This window comes from Falco punctatus, assembly GCF_963210335.1.
Source record: "Falco punctatus genome assembly, chromosome: 14".
Taxonomy (NCBI): Eukaryota; Metazoa; Chordata; class Aves; order Falconiformes; family Falconidae; genus Falco; species Falco punctatus.
The window spans coordinates 12,523,867-12,543,647 of NC_137594.1; the positions used below are offsets into that span (position 1 = coordinate 12,523,867).

A 19,781-nucleotide genomic window follows, 5' to 3' on the forward strand; every position below is an offset into this window, starting at 1 on the left:
TCTCTATGGAGTATCCTCTGCATACTATTGAAGCTATAAACACAAATTACTTAGAACTTACTGCAATAAGCAAGTTAGAAACCACCACTTAAATTTTAGTTTGAAGTAATTTTTAAGTTGGATGTTTATGAAACTGTGTGCAGAGAACTACTACCTCCTTTTTAATCTTTGCCATATTTTTTAAATTAAGAGTAGAGAAAAATTGCATTAAGTATATATAAGCAGTCAAGCAGCATCAGACAAGTCCTCCAAATATTTGTCAATTTTAAAAAATAAAAACTATGTACTTGAAATACTTGTGGCCAGCAGCTACAAAGCACACAGCTGCTCACTCACTGCCCTACGCCCCCAGTGGTACCGGGCAGAGAACAGGAGCTGTCGATGTGAGAAAACTCATGGGTCAAGAAAGAGAGAGCGTAGGAAGTGAAGGAGGGGGGGTGAAGCGATGCAAAGGCAACCACTGCCAACACCCCACAAACAGACACTCAGCAAATCATCCTGCCACCCCTCAAGTTTCTACTGCTGAGCATGACATTGCACACTATTGTATATCCCTTTGGTCAGCTGTCCAGGCTGCGTCCCCTTCCAGCTTCTTGTGCACCCCTGGCTGACTCACTGGGTGGCAGATTGGGAAAAACAGAATTCTTGATGCCCTGCCAAGTGTTGCTCAGCAAGGGCAAAACTACGGGTGTGTTATCCACACTGTCCCTGTCACAAATCCAAAACACACTGCTGTTCAGACTGTGAAAAGAATTAATGCCATCCCTGACAGACCCAGTAGCTCTGTCCAGCTTTTATCATGTTATCAAAAAAGCTGTTATAAAACCTGGTTCCAGATGAAGGAAGTCCACAATTATTCCTAATCCAGCAAGATCTGCAGCAAATCCCTACCACTAATTTGGTTAAAAAATGATTGTTATGGAACTTACAAAAAAGATGTTGAACATGTAGGTGCTTGAACAGCTTTAATACCATTTACTGTTAGTCTCACATTATTACTACAGAGTTATAACATTAAAGAAATAGAATTATCACTTTACAGAACAAAAAACTTAAGAAAAAAAAATTGATTCTTTCACAATTCCCTGCCATTAAGGCAGCCCACATTGTTTTCAAGCATAATTAAGAAAATAGAAAGTACTCTTACATCCTCGGATTTTCACATTTCCAGCTTCTTTGTTCTGCCCAAGTATTATCAACATTGGATGAAGCTGTCTGGAGCATCTCCCATATGTTTTCAGTAGCTCAAAAACAAGTTGTGCCTTCTTCCACCCAGGACATAAAATAAGCGCGAGTGGCTACATTCAAATGTATAAAATTTTACACCATAGTATTAGACAAGAGTTCAGAATCTTAAGAATTGTACTACTACAGCATTTAGGGCAAAAGCAACATCTGCAACACAAGGCCTTTAAGTACTTCAAAACTGACATTTTTAGTACTGTATCACCTTCTAAATGCAGATGTTACAGACCCAAGGAACCATACACAAGGTTACCCGGAGACAAAAAGGATGCATGCAGAAACATACAGTAAAAGGATAAAAAAATTTAGCAGAAGCAGGAGCATCTTGTCTTATTTGGGGTTGTACCAGGCAAGTTCCAGAGGTCCCTTACAATCTCAATAATTCTATGTTTCTGTAATCCAATACAAGCTCAAAAATTAATTACAGTATTTAAAACTGCTAATACAAACTTTTAAAGACTACGTAGTATCCCCTCAAAAACAAGTTTCATCAAGTATCAAAGCAATATGACATTAAAACTTCTTTATCAAGTAATATGTAAAAAGTGGTTAAACTCCCATGCATGTGCAGTCCGTTTCTGTAAGCCTCTAAGCAGAGGGTTTATGTAAGCTGGCAAGCATCACGAAGATACACTAATACCACATTAAATGTGTACATTCTAAACATTCACTATCTTTTGGATCATTATTCTACATCTGCACTTTAGAACAAAAAAAACTGTTACTGCTCTAATATATATACATACTCCATTCCTGTTTGGCAAGGCTTTGTAGCAACTTTCCAACTGCAAAAATGTAAGAACTGGTGGAATATATAAGAGAGGATCATTTCCCTCATTTGAGATGACAACAACATCACATCCTCGAGCTACTGGCGGCCAGCAGTAAGATTCTGTGAAGTTAGGGCCTAAAAAATTTTTCCTAGTAAGTTCCTACAGAAAGAGAAATTAAGAGATCCATATAAAAAAAGTGTACTTGAACACTAACAAAACAAGACAAAACACAACACTAAGTGATTTAAAAGCTTTTGTCCGACTATAGAGTAAGTACACTTAACATGCAATATGAAAAAAGTTTCTCTGGGCTGAGAAGTTAAATTGTTTTATTAAAATTCAAATCCTATGACTTGTGGTAGTGGTTGATATACCAGAGCAAATGCATACAATTCTTCCAGCATCCCTCTGAAGCTTCATCTATTAAACCACATCAACAACCTCCTAGAGATTCCTCAATCAAAAGTAAGTATTACTGTACCTGAAGTTGGGGTACAATACTAGCCTTAAAAAGATATTAAGTGTAATATATTACATCAGCATTACCTTTTTCAGATCATCAAGAAGTGGTGCTGTTTCCAGAACTGATGATGGCTCAATTTTGTTGCTAAGAAACACAAGGTTTCTTTTTCCACTAAAACTTTGAAAACTCTGAAACCATATGACAAGCAGATAACAAAGGCAATACTTAATAAAAGGATTTTAGCTTACATATGACCCAAAAGCATTTATGGTATTTAAAAAATGTTGTTTTGATGAAAAACAACTAAAGAGATTGCAAATAAATTTTGAATGTGACTCATACATACTGGTAAATTACACAGACCAGTGGCAAGACAAATATTTCTAGTATTTCTTAAAATAACGTTTATCACAATTGCCTTAACACAACTGTCTTGAATCACTCAAGAGAATGCGCTCCATGTTCTACGTACAGCTAGCACTCAGATATGACTAAATCAAAATACAATTTTAAAAGACTACTAGTAACATTTGCTGTGGTGAGTTGGCCTTGGCTCACAGCCAAGCACCCACACAGCCACTTGCTTGCTCACTCTCACCTTCGAGAGGGATGGGGGAGAAAAAAACAGGGAGAGTGAGCAAGAAGATTAATGGGTCAGAATACAGACACGGTTGCTACTGAACAATTACTGATGCACACAAATCAGACTCAACTTTAGCTTAACTTAATTTGTTGCCAATTAATCTGTATGAGTACTGATTTGGTTATTGGGAAACAAAGAAACAAATATTTACACACCTCAAAACCCCCACCTTTTCTCCCCCATTCCCATACTCAACTTCACTCCAAACTCCTCCCTCCTTATAATCAACGCAGGTTATACTCTGTCTCACCACTGAGGCAACGAGCAGTGCAAGGCAGGGACTGCAGTCAGAACACAGCGGTTTCTCCCTGTTGCTCCTTCCCTCTCATACCCCTGCAGCCCCAACACAACCAAATCCTTCCACGTACACACAATACATTTGCACAAGAGAAGTTACATGATTTGCACTTGAAATACCTGCTGGTCATCTTCAATTATGCGTGTCTTCAGAGGATCAGGATTTGAGAACTGCTGGAGCCTGAGAAACACGCAAATATTAAATCCATCATAAACACAGAAGTAGCATGTAATTTATAAATACCACCAGTATTTCAAAAATGTCACGAAGCAATTCACTTGCAAAATATTTCTGATATATCACCTACGCCAAGGAGGAAAACCCTCAAACATGAAAGAAGAAATTAAAAAGTACCATTTTGAAATTAAATATTAGCTTTTAAGTACCCGAAAAAAATCCTAAGGATTTTTTTAACAAAGATAATTTGTGGGTTCCTCAACTTTGGAAGAGAATTAGACTGGACTGTAGGAAAAAGGTTTCTTAAAGTTTCAAAAAATGCAACAATATACCTTTGCATCAGTCAGAAGCCAAATTTAAAAACACTCCTTGGGTTTATTATGTACGCATCAACTGACATACAGCATAGTAAAAGCATTGCACAAATCCATTCATAGTCATATTTCATTAAGGTTGAAAACTTCATAAATAACACCAAGAACAAAATAAAGCAATGTAACCTGTTTAGTGTGCAGAAAAACACTTCACCACCACATCCCTGTTGTCAAGCTATTGTTTAGAAAGAACTGCCGTTTTCGTTGTACTCTGGATATCAACAGCTTCAAATTCCCTTCTTCCCCAAAAAACATGGGCATGCATTTTCTCTTATCCTCCACCCTTTTAGCTGCCTAAGCAATGTAACTAGAAACATACCATAGCTCCCAATTTTCTGATTACCTAACCATTTAAAAATATTTAACACACTGCACTGTACCTGTCTGCGTGGACTTCACTATTTTCCTTGAAAGGCAAACCTAGAATTGCTTTGGCAATCTAACAAGAAAAGATGAACACATTTTTAGCACTAAAATATGTTTGAGAGAAACAGGAAAAATTATTTCTTCCATCCATTATAGAGTTGAAAGTGTGTTTCTTAACTAACTCCAGAATCCTCCAAATACTTTGAAGAATTTTGTACAAATAAGTTAAACTAAAGCAACATGATGAAACATACTTCAGAAATCTAACTTGTTACAGAACAGTATTTTCTCTCCTAATAATCAGGGATGTGACAAGAACAATTGCCCATGGTTATACATCTAATACAAGCCAATTAATCAGTTCATGGCCACATCTCAAGCTATAGTCATAACTGGGGACCTGAGCTAGTATGAACACATACTGATTAGTTTTTAAACATTTCCATTTTTAAAACAAAATGAAGAAAAATCATGGAAAGCCTGCATGCCACAGACAGGAAGAAAACAAAAAACAGGTTACCCAGCTGCAGACTTACAAAGACAATGCACATGAAGTTAAACTGAACAAACTGCAAATCCCCAGTGGAATAACCAGTAGCCGATGCTGGATCCAGAGTTAACCCAAAGGTATCTGGTTCTGAACAGGGTTCTAGTGTTCAGCATTAGTCACCAGCAATCAACAGGCATCACTTGGTCAAAGACTTGCATCACTCAAGCGGCTGGTAAAGGTAATTCAGCTGACTGTTTGCAGAAGGGTATAAAGGTAATTCTGCTCTGCTTCAGTAAGAATCCGCACTACTACTTTCACCATCCTTCTCTTAAAAAATAAAGTATTACAGTTTAAGTTTGGGAGTGGCTGTCATCGTTCAGTTCTCAGAGCTAAAACATAACTTCTGTAAAACTCCCTTTTTCCCCCTGACCTGACAGAAGTAGTTCCATTGCTATCATGGAAGCAAATTTCTCCTGTAAAGCACCTAGCAGAAGAGAACATGGAATCTTTAAAACAATCATGATTACATACACTCAACAGTGATTATCTGCCTAGAATCTACCAATTCATTTTCCTTTCCTCTCATGCACATCCTAATAGCTCCAACTGAGCAATTGAGTACACAATTTAACACTCAACAATGAGTGCTGAACTTTTGAAAATGTTTCAGAAAAAAAAAGCAAGCCAAAAAAACCCACCCCAAAACACCAAACCTAGCAAGAAATCAGGTTAGGTATTTAAAGTATTAGATGACTCAACAAATAAGATGACACTCCAATGAATGTTTACTATGGTACAGCATAACAACTATTTGGTTTTTGGGGAAACATTAAAATTCACATTTTTATATTTTCAGAAAACTGTGTAGTGTAGACAGTTATGATCTTCATAAACTATAGCAGAGGAGTGCAAATTTTTTTTTTAAACTGCAGGGAAAAAAAATTAAGTTGAAGTAGAATGTTATTTTCTAACTATACCAAAAATTAGTGCAGTCCCCCAGATCTGTGTTACACAGAAGAACAAGCTAGATGACTACGGCATTCCTAATCTGTCCTACGTATGTTTAGTTTAGTTGCATCTTTGCCAATTTAATGCAAAATATAATACCTACAGGCACAGCATTTTCATTTACATCTGTACTTGACCTTTGGTATTTCTCTTCAAGAAAGGAACTGGAAACAGCAAGACCTAGAAAGGTAAGTAAAAAAAAAAAAAAAAAAAAAATGTAAAACCACATTTCTGATTCTCTGAACACATAAAAAGGCAGTGTTTTTATTTACAGTGGGTTGCAGCTGACTTGCTTGTATCATTTCCTAATGGCAAAAAGAATAACCAAAAAAATTGTTATCTTTAAAACTATTTAAAGATAACTATGCAGATAAACTGAGTGAACAAGGATGAAGGATGGAAAGTTGCATACTTTTAAATTTAATCACTATAAATGAGACAACTCACAGTAAATGCTTGTTTTAAAGGTACCTCTGTTCAAATAAATCCCTCCAAACTCAAAAAAACAGTAATGCATCACTGATCAATGCCACAAGTGGTTTCAATACTATCTAATGCTAGTAAGCATATCAACAAATGCCTGTGTAACTCACGCTCAGCCTGCCTTTGTCTTATAGTGTACAAAAAGCTTTACAGTATTCCTGCACTGGATGATTTGATTGGCCTTTATATAAAGTCTGACACATAAACCTCATTTGTTAGAAGGACATCATTTGATCCAATTATTGGATTCAAACATAGACAGCAGGTTCACATTCAATATATCCAATTACAGACACATGACACATTGCATGTATGATTATTTCCAACACACACGGTTCTCACCTGTTTCAAGATTTGTTGACACCTTCTTCCGAAACAGCCCTGGCCTGAGAGCAAGTGTGGGATTAGCAATTTTCACTGGAAGTGACTCAAGATTCAATGATGTTTGGCTCTCCTGATAATCCGCAGAACTCCCTGTATTCTCTTTAGCTTCCTCAAAATGAGCAAAGTTCTTTGAAACAAGATCATCATTAACACATACCTAAAAAACCAAGGTCTTTATTAACCAGTATCAATAAGCAATAAGCTACATAACCACATACTTCTTTAGAATTCACATGAAGCTTTAAGCAACAGCAGTAAGACAAAAAGTGAATGCTTTCTGTAGAGTATTAGCTCCAGTATAGGAAAGTCAGACATATCTTCCTGTATGTTCTCTAAACAGGTGTTAATTAGTTGGCAGTTTCACACTTCTGCCTAGAAGTCTGTACTCAATTAACTTTTTCTAAGCCCTAAAAATTAAAAAAACCTGTTAGTAAGTCAGACTGGTTTATTTCTTTTTGATTCAGTATGCATCATAATCTGGCAGAAAATTGGCTCAGAGATCAGTGACACTTGCCAACTGTGATTCTGAACTGAGAGAAGATATTTGAATTAATATGTACCTTCAAAGTTACCGTCTACAGCAAAGACCACAGCTCCAGTAAAAAGCCTTGGTAAAGCACTTAAGTAGAAACAGTATCTAATAAATTCACTTGTGTCTACCATACAACTGCTTAAGTCTTACAAGTAGCTACTGCAGAGATTTAGCACAAGTTATACATTTTGGCAAGTGAAACTAGTTTGGGATTTTTTTCCCTCCCAAAGGTTTGAGGACTCTGTCTTACGCAAAAGTGTGAACTTTGTTTATTTTTATAGTACTAAGCAACTGCCTTATTGAAATGTCTTTAAGAATGATACCACAAAAAAGTGGAAAAGTACACTAAATACTTCACTAAGTTGTCCGTCTGAAGTACTTGCTGGACTTCATTTGCTTGCCAAAACCTTCCAAAAAGAGGTTCACAAAGAAAAATGGGTCTCTGCCTCTTGGAATTCCTCCAGAAATTTACAAGCATCAGAAACATAAAATAAAACCTCTAGTAATAACAATTTTGCTTCTACTGTATCCAACGGAAATTTAAGTACTCACTTGCAAGTAACGTTTTCCATTCTTAAACTAATCATGAAGTTATAACTTAGATAGCAAAGTGCATGAATAGATCTATAGATATAAAAGTATCTTACCTTTTCATCTTTTATTGTCACATAAAGAAAAACATCAAATGTGTTATCTTCTATGGCACACAACTTGGCTTTCATTTGGGTACTTGCTAAATATAGTAAAACACACGAACCAGTAAAAAGATTAAACCCTTATCAAATTATCAGTATTTTTCACTTGTACTTTCCAAGACAGACAAAAATAGAAATCACAATTAGATGTATAACCTATTTCTTTACAGAAGTTAGTACAAATGTAGTAACTTTTAAATGAAACAAGAAAGTAAAATGGCAATAAAAACTTTAAAGTTACAAAAATAAAAAGTCGTCCTCACTCTTTGAAGGAAGATCAAGAGCTGAAACAGATTAATTACCTCTCCACACAAACTAGTCTTAGTTTGACACTAGAAGTCTTAGTTGATCTCAGTTAGGTCTTACAGACCTGACAATCTGTAGCACAAATGCATACTTCCCAAACTTGACATAAGTTATATTTACACATTTGTACAGCTTGGTTAGGCTCTTCATTCAAGCAAACACAGCTGATAAAGGCCCTTCAGTAAATTCTGAAGCACTTTGCATACACTAATGATGTGCTAGCATTTAAAAAAGTAGGTATTACTACTTACAGCACAGTATCGGAATATCTATGAAATTAAGTTATGTGGTTTTTTGCTCCCTACTAACCTTTACCTTGCACAGTGATGCTTGGGGAGGGGCATAAATAATGAAAAGTGCTGTGTCCCAGTTAATGTCCGAAATCATCACCCTAAAGTTCCTTCACTGCTTTCACAAACTCCTATCTCCTCCCCAAATACCTTTTATATGGGGTTTGTTAATATTTCCGAGTAAGTAGGTAGGTAGTTTTTCTGGTAGAAGCATGTAAAGAAAATTAGAAAATCTCAGTAAAGGTCTGGTTTTCTAGTAAAGCCAAAAGCTGTCTCATACCAAAATAGAAGGCTTGATATGAGAAAAACTGGATGACCTACTGAAATGCAAAACGTGGGAAAAGACAAGAACAGACTGGAGAAAAAGCAGTTCTAGCTCACTAAATAACTATTTGAAGTTCAATCTATTTGTTAACAACTATAATCAAGATATTCTTCTTCTGAGCTGGTGCTTACATCCTTGTCAAAAAACAACTGAACAGGTGAACTCTAAACCCGATCCTGCCAACCGCTCTGCAAAACTTCAGGAACACAGCTGTGATTCTAACTCAAATACTTAAGCTAAATACACAGAAAGGCTCCATTGTTCAGAACAAATGTTACATGCCTACTATGTTATTGAACTTGCCCAAGAGCCAGACACCATCTAGTCAACTATCAAAATTTATGCAGCATGGAAGCCCACAACACGTAAGATGCAGCTCCACAAATACTTTTGCCTTAGTCAGTCCATACAAAAAGGCTTATGTAGCTCCTTTCCCTATTTTTAAAACGTAACATTCTTAAATATGATAAAACATATGAACACAACTACTACATTTCCCTTAACAGTTTATTTTTCCCAAAACAGAAGTGTCAATTACCATTTTGTCAGAATGTTTTATTTACCTTTGAGGAGGTTTTGAAAATACCGAGTAGCAGCACTATCCCATCTTTTGGCTGGCCTAGGAAAAAAAACACAACACTTCATACCACATAATCAAAAATTAAACCCGTAATTTTCTAAAAAACTTTGAATGCATGTGAAGTAATTATTTCAAGTCATGCTAAATCTAAAAAACTGCCCTAACTAGACACATTAGCAGAATCTTACTACTTAAAATGTAAATTCAGTCTTGATAATATTGTTTCAGCTCATCAATAAAATGAGCTGATCAAAAATGACTGGATATTACTTTGTCAAGGTATGATGGTTAATACTATGGTTAGAAATGAAACATAATAACCAAAAAAAAAAAGGACCAATCCACTTGCAGAACATATGAATTAAATAGGTATTGAGCATTTTTGAATAAGCGCTTAAACATTGAAATACTGGAGACCGATAGGTCTGTAGACAAAGATCAAGTTCACTCTTTACCGTCTTCTGCAACTTTAAGCATAAAAAAAAAAGAATCAGATCAAGAGCATCATAAACAAAGTATGACAATCTACTACATTTTTTGATAATTCACAACAATGGCCTACTGAAGATGTACGCTATTCTTATCCAAACTATGCTAGTACTTGTGCTGTCAGAATACTGGAAGTCAAATACTATTTTCTTCTACCAAACAACAGTATAAAAAAAACCCCACAAACTGCCTGACCACATGTATGTAGTTTTGAATATTCTTTAATGACACAAAAAGTAGTTTTCTTGCTGTGGAGCCATATTGCCCAGTGATCTAATCATGTCCCTCTCAAGCTGGCAGGATCTTTGACAATAGCATCCTGGAACTCAAGGATACAAAAGCCTTTTTCTTTACCACCAGACTCCAGCGAAAACCTTATTCGAGTCCTTCAAAACCACAGAGAGAAAAAACTAACAAGAATGTAAGGAAAGCACAACAGGAATCCAAAATACATCAAGAAAAAACAGAATGTGGAAAAACAATGCTACCTATGAACACTATGGAACTTCAGCTAAAAACCCCAAACCCCAAACAAACAAACCAAAACAAAAACCACACCAAACCACCAAAACAAACAAAACAAAACCAAACCCAAAACCCTATCAGGAGTAAGATGAGTGTCTAACAAACAGCACGTAAGGAAAGACTAGCAAAGAAGTTCATGGGCTAGTTAATCATGAAACACAGCTCTGGGATGATAGACAGAGGGTAAGAACTGCCAGGAACTTGTCTAAACACCCGAAGGATTTGAAATATGTATCAAAAGATTCAAACAGGTAAATAATAACCCCCCAACTGTTAAGAAGAAATAAGAAAGCAGTTCTATTTAAGAAACAGGTTTTCAAATCTGATATCTTAAATTCTTCTTAAAACATAACCTGTTCTAAAAAAAAATTCTGCAATAAAAATTTACAGTTAAGAACTTTATGAATAGAATACATCTATTAAACTCTACTCACACTATCTTTGCAGTATCTTCAAAAAAGTCAACATGCAACGTCACTGGCTTTGTGCGATACAGTCTACACTTTTTTGCTCTATATGGGATCTGCATAAATGCTTCTGGTGCAACTCGAATGCTTAAAAACAAAATAGAAATAACCTCATTTTACAGAGCAGATTTTATTCACTACAAGTCATTGGTCTCACACACATCCTTCTGATACCCTGTATCTGACAATGCAGCTCTTCCAGAAGTTTGGCTCCCACTGTGAAAAGCCCTGGAACCACTGTTTTGTTTCTCTTGCTAGGAGAGGTGCTACCAAGAGCAATTAGTGAACAGATTTGCTCTGGATATGAACATACTTCCTATTTACTTAAAAGCTTTCTGATCCCTCACCACTACAGTTTGAAGTCTTTTCATGATATTTAGCCCTCATACTACCATATATGCTACCTGACACTGCATATTCCATTTTGTACTTATTACTTGTGTGACAAACCACGTGTGATTAACACCCGCAAGAAGGAAATCTAATAAATATACTAAATTTCATTTGTTCTCATTTTGCTAACCAGCATTTATACTTTACAAAAGTATCACTAGAGTGTTAATCTTATCCTTTATACTGGTTTGGTTGGAGACTTTTAATAACTAGCAAGATGCTGCATAGGGAGCTTTTAAGATCCATATATTTATCACCTTTGTTCAATCTTTTATTTTACAATGAAGAAGCAGTATATTCACTTCTAGTTGAACGCATTTTACACTCAGGGTATTATGAAGTTTTCCAATACAGTGACAATCAATTTTAAACCATTATTTATTTTAGAGTATTTTAAATAAGCTTTCTTAATTTTGTGGAATACTACAAAAAAAATTGGTGAAGCTTCTTGTACACAGAGTTGCTTATTTTATTAGAGAAATGAACTTTTAATCTAGCTAAGAGCTGGAACAGTTATTTTTTTTAGAACTGATTTTTCAAGATTTTAGAAACAGTAGGTTTCATAGTGGTTTTATTAAAAACTCAGAACATGTGAAAACTCACTTTTTTTTTGCACCATGCCAAGACAGACTGCCAGCTTTTAGTAAACAAGCTAGTATACTGCGGTGGGAAAAAACCCACCTATTTGTGTCTAGACGTCAAAAGCTGGTTCAGCAAGTGAAATAAAGCTGGTTCAGCAAGTGAAATCTTGCTTCCATACGTGCTTTATGAATGATCTTCACTGCTTATAATTTTTTAGTGTATAATCACTTAATAGGGGAGGAAAGTATATATAAATAATGTTAACTGGAAATCATACATTGCAATCATAACAAACTGACATTATTTCTATTTCAAATCTTAAAAACCCCGAAAACTTCCAATAGAGAGCATATTGAAAAACTCACGAAAGACTGGTTTGCACCCACACTTGCAAGAGCCTATCATATGGCTAGCAGTTTCTTGTGGACCCAACTCACACCTCAAACCAAAGCCTTGTCACTTGCAATCTAAACAAATCTTAATAGCATCTGTATGCATTACCTAACAAATACATCACAGTAACAGTGACAAAAACCCCAAACACTTACCCTTCTGACTTAAGAAAAATGTATTTGGCATAATCTACAAGAAAACATTCTGTTTGATAATGATCTGTACAGTACTTCATTGACTTAATAATCGCTCTACACCAGCATCCGAGTTCCTCACTGAAAACCACACACATCTGAAAAAGAAAGAACAGGACAGCAGGTTCTTGTAAATGGAACAAGATACACTCAAAGGCTTTTTAGAGGCAAGAATATAGTATTTACTATACAGCCCTCACTTTTAAAATGCAAGCACTGCAGCTTATGTCGTGATTAAGTTTACAGATAAGAAGGCATAACCCATATAGATGCCATTACTTACTTTTCCACATAGCACTATTAAAAAAAAAAAAAAAAAAAAAAAGAGTATCAATGTGTTGCCTTGTGTACTTCACCCCCCAGCCAATGCAAATAACAGATTATTTCTATCTGCACAATATAGCAGTGATTTTACCTGGCCTTCTTCTACTACTAGTGGTTCTACTTCATCCACATCTTTGTAAGATTTATCATAGAACTGATTCATTTCAGCATTCAGGTTTTTATATTCTATTTCATCGACTATGTAAGGCCCACATCCTTTCATAGTAACCCAAAAGCAACTTGGGTCTTCAATCTGTGGCAAGGGATAGACAACAATAATAAACAGTATTAGCTCCTGCTAAAATGATAGGATGTTTTTAAGAACATCTGAGCAGCAAATGTGAAAACAAAACTTAAAATCTTTAGGGAGGAACCTTAAAAATTAGCATACAGGTTAACAAGCAAAACTTCTTTAAACTTCAGACCATTAGTTCATTAAATGAGTTGTCAGCTTCCAAGTTTCTTTAGCACTGTAATTAATGGCAGATGCAGTCACAAAGGTAGTAGCATTATTTAAAAAGTTAGTTAAACCAAACAGTGGGTAAAGTGCAAAGACATAAAGCTTTACTTCCACGTTGTCCTCAAGAAGTTATGTATAAAACCCCCAAAATACACAATGAACCCCACAATGGGCTTTTCATCATGACCAGAGAGTCTATGCGACAGTTTCTTTAAAATGAGGTCATAGCATTCTGCTCAGCCTTTGTAAGCCTTTATATACCAGTTGTTGTGGGTTAACTCCAGTAGGCAGCTAATCTCCACCACTGGCTCCCTCACTCCCCTGCAGTGGGATGTCTAAGAGAACTGGAATGGTAGAGTGAGAAAACTCATGTGTTGACGTAAAACCAGCTGAATAGGTAAAGCAAAAGCTGCACATGCAAGCAAAGCAAAATAAGGAATGCATTCACTGTTTCCCACTGGCAGGCAGATGTTTAGCCATTCCCAGGAAAATAGGGCTTCATAACGCTGACTTGGGAAGACAAATTCAATAACCACAGACATGCCTCTTTCCTCCTCCTCCTCCTTCCCCACAGCTTTTACTGCTGAGCATGACATCATGTGGTATGGAATACCTTTGGGTCAGCTGTCCTGGCTGTATTCTGGGAAAATTATTTTTCCATGATCTCTGGTGGAATTCAGTAGAATCTAGTACTATACTATACTCAAATTATTTAAGATTATGTTGAACATTTTCTATTTTACATTTTAGCTGCATCTCTACTGACCTCTTTTGAGATGAAACCAATCTAAACATCTAAAGAAAATGATGAAACTTATATAATCCATATATGACCCCACATGTGTAAGAAAGCACTGCTGAACGGAAATACAGAGGCTTCGTCTTATCTGTAAATGTGACTTTCAGAGTTGCATTGAAACAAACAGCAATCCTTTAAAAAATGCCAGCATACCTCTAATACCGAGACTTCCATGTTTCCCAGCTACACTACTGTAAAAGAACAACAAACATTTGATTAACCATTTTTAAAGCTGTCATTTGTTTTGAAGCATAAAGAGCGTACACCTAAAGCAAGCCTACAGATTTTTTCTACTTGTCTCTGGAGTACTCATCTGAACAACTGATTTATATGTATCAAAGGGTTCAAACAGGCCTTCTTAACGAGGCACTATGTTAAAACCTAATTAAGATTTGTCATCCACACTTATTTACATACAACCACATCAATTTTTAGTACACTAAAGCACAGATGTTATCCTCAACCTACTTACAGTATATAGCTGCTTATCTTATATTGAAAGGCCAACCGAAATAGGCTGACTGAACAAGAGCTACTACAACCTATCTCCATGACCAAACACACAGAAATACCAGCGGGAAATACTTATATCATTAAAAAAAACCTAAACCCTAACACAAAATTAAGAGTCATGACCTTAGCAAAGAATTTTAACATAACCAAGATTTTTACCAGTATTTCACATTACTTTAACCTGCAATGGTACATATCACACCTAGAAATTACAATGGACTGATAAACTACTTATAACCTGCAGTAATTTGCATTTTGCATTGGCACAAACCAGATCATCGTATCATCACTGCAGTACCTACTTACCACCTAAAAGAATTTACACTGGAAACAGGTGCCTAATAAAATGTTTCAGGAGAGGAAAGTCAAGACACTGGCTTCCAAACCTAGTATTGAACAAGTAAGAAGTGATACAGATACACTATGATTGTAACTAGCAACATGTTTTGCTAAAAGATAGTATTAATTATTGCCAGTTTGATACTACCATGAAACAGCTGAAACTATTTAAGAAGCTTTACCTAACCCCATATGACACAATCATAAATCCAGGCTACATTAAAGTCTTAACATTACACTATAAAATAACATGAGATACATAGTACTGTGTTAGACGCTTTAAAAATACACACGTTTATTTCAGGAATAATGTGTGAGAGACATCAGTAACATCTCCCAATCTCTCAGTTTGAGAAGTGCAAACCCAGCGAGCAACCTATCACAGTATCAAGGACAAAGCACACCCATGCAGAAGGCCAGCTTTCCTAATAGAGCCCAAAAGCCAACATACACTTTTGGTTATTAAGAACTAACTAAAATACAAACGTCTACGAAAATCTCATGCCTAACACGAAAGATATTTACCTTGTAAAGATGCAAAAGACCACTGAACACCCCACCCCAAAGGGCTACCTCAAGAAGGTAACAGAAGACAACAGGCCGCCTCCCGCCCCTGCAACACAGGCCCCATACAAATACTCCTACAAAAAACACCTATCTCACTATCCCAGCCTCGCTCCCCCTTACTCCACATAAAAACCCCACACCTAACAGGCACAGCACAAGCAAAGAAGAGCACAATGAAAGGCAAAACAGTATTAAGCAACTGGATTTTGCTTTATACCCCGCACTGTCTCCCTCATGTTCTACCTCAATTTCATACTCTTCCTCATTACAATAACCCCCCTAACCTTAGCCACGGTCACAACAAACAAACAAATACACACATCCACACATACCAACCCTGAACTACCTCTCTGCAACGCTCCTTAGAAGCTTCCAGAACCGAGCGCGGGCGCGCAGGCCTGGGCCGCCCGGGGTGGGGCGCTTTGCTGCGCAGGTGCCGAGCCGCGCTGAGGGGCCGCCGGGCGGCGGTGAGGGACAGCCGGCTGTGGGAGCGGGGTTAGCTGACGGCAGCGGTGCGTTCTCCACTCTTTTAAGTGTATTCTCGTGGCAAACGAGCCTTCAGTGAGAGTTCTGCCTCTGGGCTGTTCCCACTCCAGGCCCCAAGGGGCCAGACCCACCGCGCGGTGCCGGCGGTGCCTCAGCCGGAGGGCGGCCGGGGCCGGGTGGGGATGGCGGGGCGGCTGGAGGGCTGGGGCTGTGGCGGTGCCTTCCCGGGGCCGCAACCCGCACCGAGAGGCGGGAACGGCCAGGGCTGCTGCAGCACAAGGTTTTCGTAGAGGACGCGTAATCTGCAGTGCATCACGTTTTTGAAAGGTGTGTAAAATCAGGTAAATGAGGAGAAAGGGCGCCTGACACTTCCCTATTGAGCTCTGCCATGCTGCTTAAATATGTGATAAACGCAGTTATAATTCATGCCAAAAATAGAATGTAGCGTGATAAGTGTAATTTGTTGTACCCTGTGTAAATCTAAAACCTATATCACAATTGTAATGAATGGGCGCGTGTGATTCTCCTTTGGGACAATGTAAAAGCTCCCCCTTCCCCTGAGGCAATCGCTACTTAGAAAAGCGAGACAAAGACGCCGAGACTTTGAAAAGCGCGCCAAAGAGGAGCCAATAGGGGGAGAAGGCGTACCCTAACGACCCAATGGGGAAAGAGCAGGACGAACATCCGGCGAGCCGCGATTGGTCAAGATCCTGGTATAAAAGACGCCGCTTTGAGGACTCAGGTGTGCGTGTGGTGGAACCAATTGAGTTCTCTGCGCACTCAGCGCTGTTTTTCCTTATTGTTTCTCAACCTAAATTGATTGAACCCAAAATAAAATTGTTTTAATTGCTACCGTTTATAACAAATACATATGTATCCCCAACAGCAAGCGGCTGTTGTGTCTTACAGCATTTAGGGCCTATAGAAAATGTTCACTTTCACATCTCAAGCTCTGTGATAAATCAGCTACTTCTTGGGTTTTTTTTCTTAAATCACTGTTGAGTATTACCCTTTCCATTCAGGGTTTAACAAAAACAAATTTAAAAAAAAATATTGTTTCAGGCCTGATTTAGTTTTGTACAAGGCTGCATAGACAAGGTGCTAGCCTGAGAGAAGGGGATGAAACATGCAGCTGGGAAGTAAAGCCCACCTCTCTGGGCAGAAGCCCATGCTGAAGAGTGGCTCAGTATTTTGAAACTACAGCTTTGATCAATATTTTCTAACGTAATGTTAAAAGGCATTTACCGTATGTATAGTCCAAGACATTTATGCTTGCTTTTATCAATTGTCACCACTTTCTGTGTAAAATATTTTTGTTACTTTTTAAAAAAATTTTTGTTACTTTTGTCCTTTGTCCTTCAAGCTCCCCCTACTGGACTATTTTGCTTTTGTTGGTGGGGGAAAAAAAACTTACAGGAGACCATCAAAGATGGAGGCAGACTGTTCACTTAAGATAGGGATTTAGTTTTGAAGTAACTTTTTGACACACAGAAAACCTTATATTAGAATTAAAGGCATAATGTACAGCAACATGCAGGTGTGTAAAAACTTCTGTAAGAGTCTACCCTGTATCTAGGTTGCTGAGTAACATCTTCCCTAAAAATATTTTCTAATAACTACTCTCTACGACAAAAGTAAACCGCTAGAACAACCATAAGGTACAGAACAACAAAAAAAAATCAAGGAAGCTCTGCAGAAACTATGAAAGACTATATTCCAAAATCAAAGCTATTGCAGATGATGTGATTTCTTAATTTTTTGTATTTTATCTATGTATTTGAATTCATGATCTCGAGGGATATGGGCCACATAAAGAGTAAACTTAAGACCCTGAATATTAGGAGAGTGAACTTCCAGTTTTAAGAAACTAGTGGATGGGAGCCCCTGGGAAACTGCTGTCAGTGAAAAATGACCAGAAGAGAGCTGGTAGCTCTTTGAGGATGTTTTTCTTAAAGTACAAAAGCTCTTGATTCTCATGAGCAAGAAACCAGGCGAGGAAAGCAGGAGACCAGCAAAGCTGAGTAAGGCCCTTCTGGTCAAACTGAAGTGCAAGAAAGAATTGCATAGGCATTGGAAGCAGGAATATGCATCCGTAGGGAGGAATACAGGGATACTGCCTGGGCGTATGGGAATGGGATCAGGAGAACTGAGGCACAGCTGGAACTAAATTTGGCATGGGATGCGAATAATAATAATAAAAGCTTGTACAGGTATGTTGGTCAGAAAGGGGTAACTTAAAACATGTACATCCTTAATCCTCCGATAGAGAAGATGGGAGATCTAGTGACAATCCACATGGAGAAGGCTGAGGTACTGGCAATTTCTTTGCCTCAGTTTTCACTGGCAATCACTCTTCCCACATCTCAAGTTCCTGAACTTCAAGGTGGGGGAATAAAGTGCCTACTGTTGTAGAAGAACAAGTCACAGAATCACAGTGTGGTCAGGGTTCAAAGGGACCTCTGGGTATCATCTAGCCCACCCCCCTGCTAAAGCAGGTTCACCTCAAGCAGGCTGCACAGAGTTATATCCAGATAGACTTGGAATGTCTCCAGAGACAGCCTCTCTGGGCAGCCTGTTCCAGTGCTCTGTCACCCTCAAGTTAAGCAAGTTCTTCCTCATACTCAAAAAGAACTTCTGTTTCAGTTTGTGCACATTGTCCCCTGTACTGTTGCTGAGCACTACTGAAAAGAGCCTGGCCTTGTCCTTTTGACACTCACCCTGAAGATATCTGTAGACATTGGTAAGATCCCATCAGTCTTCTCCAGGCTAAACAGGCCCAGTTCTCCCAGCCTTTCCTCATAAGGGAGATGCTCCAATGCCCCAATCATCTTTGTAGCCCTCTGCCAGGCTTGCTCCAACAGTCCTGTATCTGTTGTTCAGCCCAACAACTTTATTGTTGCCTTTTAATACTTGAACGGGGGTTTGTAAGAAACATAAAAAGAGACTTTTTACCAGGGGCTGTAGTGAATGCACAAGGGGTAATAGTTTTTTAAGTAAAAGAGGATAGATTTAGATTGGTTATATGAAAGACATTTACAGTGAGGGTGGTGAGACACTGGAAGAGGCTGCCCAGAGAAGCTGTGGACACCCCATTTCTAGAAGTGTTCAAGGCCAGGCTGGATGGGGCTTTGAGCAGCCTGGTCTAATGAAAGATGTCCCTGCCTATGGCACCAGTCTTGGGTTAGATGATCTTAAAAGGTCTCTTCCAGACCCAACCACTCTATGACTCTATTACCAATTATCACAGGGTATTCCTTTAAGCCTCTGCCTGCAGGAACAGAACAGAGTAGTTCATCATTGTTGCTAAACAAGAAGAATCAAATAGGAATAGTTTTGCAAGTGTTTCTCTGTCCCCGTTTCCTGGGCTGACAGAATAACCTTAATTTGCTGCATTACTAGCTACCAGGCTCTACACTGATGGTGAAAAGACCAACCAATACCACATCTTTATCACTACTGTATCTTGTTAAATTTGTTAACTTTTAAAACAGCCTAGCAATACTTGAATGATGTATTTTGCCTGTTATTCATAAATAACTGAATCATTTTGAAGCCAAGATATTTGTTACTGTAGATGCCACAAATATGATATTAAGCGTGCCTTTCCCTCTGGTCTTCCTAGTACTACGGTGTCTGTATTAATCTCAAAAAACTAAAAATCATGTAAGACAACCGTACACGGTACTTTCTTTGCTTCCTCTCCTCTCTGTTTTAATTACCCTTTTGTCTTCATGTTCAGAAGTTAGCCAGAATATTCTAAAAGAGATACTATACTGCATAATATACAGCATACATAATACACCACTTCACATGATCCA

General features: G+C 37.8%; 1 protein-coding gene across 4 annotated transcripts in view; it reads right to left on the reverse strand.

Moving 5' to 3' along the window:
- TDRD12 (tudor domain containing 12) overlaps positions 1-19,762 on the reverse strand; it is a 42,067-nt gene extending 22,305 nt beyond the window's left edge. Inside the window, exons 1-14 of one of the 4 annotated variants that reach the window (XM_080365053.1) lie at positions 18,681-19,762; positions 14,212-16,774; positions 12,891-13,052; positions 12,437-12,573; positions 10,881-11,000; positions 9,416-9,471; positions 7,884-7,969; positions 6,663-6,861; positions 5,941-6,017; positions 4,354-4,412; positions 3,542-3,602; positions 2,565-2,669; positions 1,992-2,177; positions 1,148-1,298 (exon numbers count right to left, since the gene is read on the reverse strand). In XM_080365053.1, the coding sequence (XP_080221179.1) occupies positions 1,148-1,298; positions 1,992-2,177; positions 2,565-2,669; positions 3,542-3,602; positions 4,354-4,412; positions 5,941-6,017; positions 6,663-6,861; positions 7,884-7,969; positions 9,416-9,471; positions 10,881-11,000; positions 12,437-12,573; positions 12,891-13,052; positions 14,212-14,232 (1,420 nt within the window). In that variant the 5' untranslated portion in view covers positions 14,233-16,774; positions 18,681-19,762. Of the gene's footprint in view, positions 1-1,147; positions 1,299-1,991; positions 2,178-2,564; positions 2,670-3,541; positions 3,603-4,353; positions 4,413-5,940; positions 6,018-6,662; positions 6,862-7,883; positions 7,970-9,415; positions 9,472-10,880; positions 11,001-12,436; positions 12,574-12,890; positions 13,053-14,211 lie in introns of all 4 variants that reach the window. The other 3 variants (XM_080365052.1, XM_080365051.1, XM_080365054.1) reach the window with 3 other exon arrangements.
- Positions 19,763-19,781: the final 19 nt, after the last annotated feature.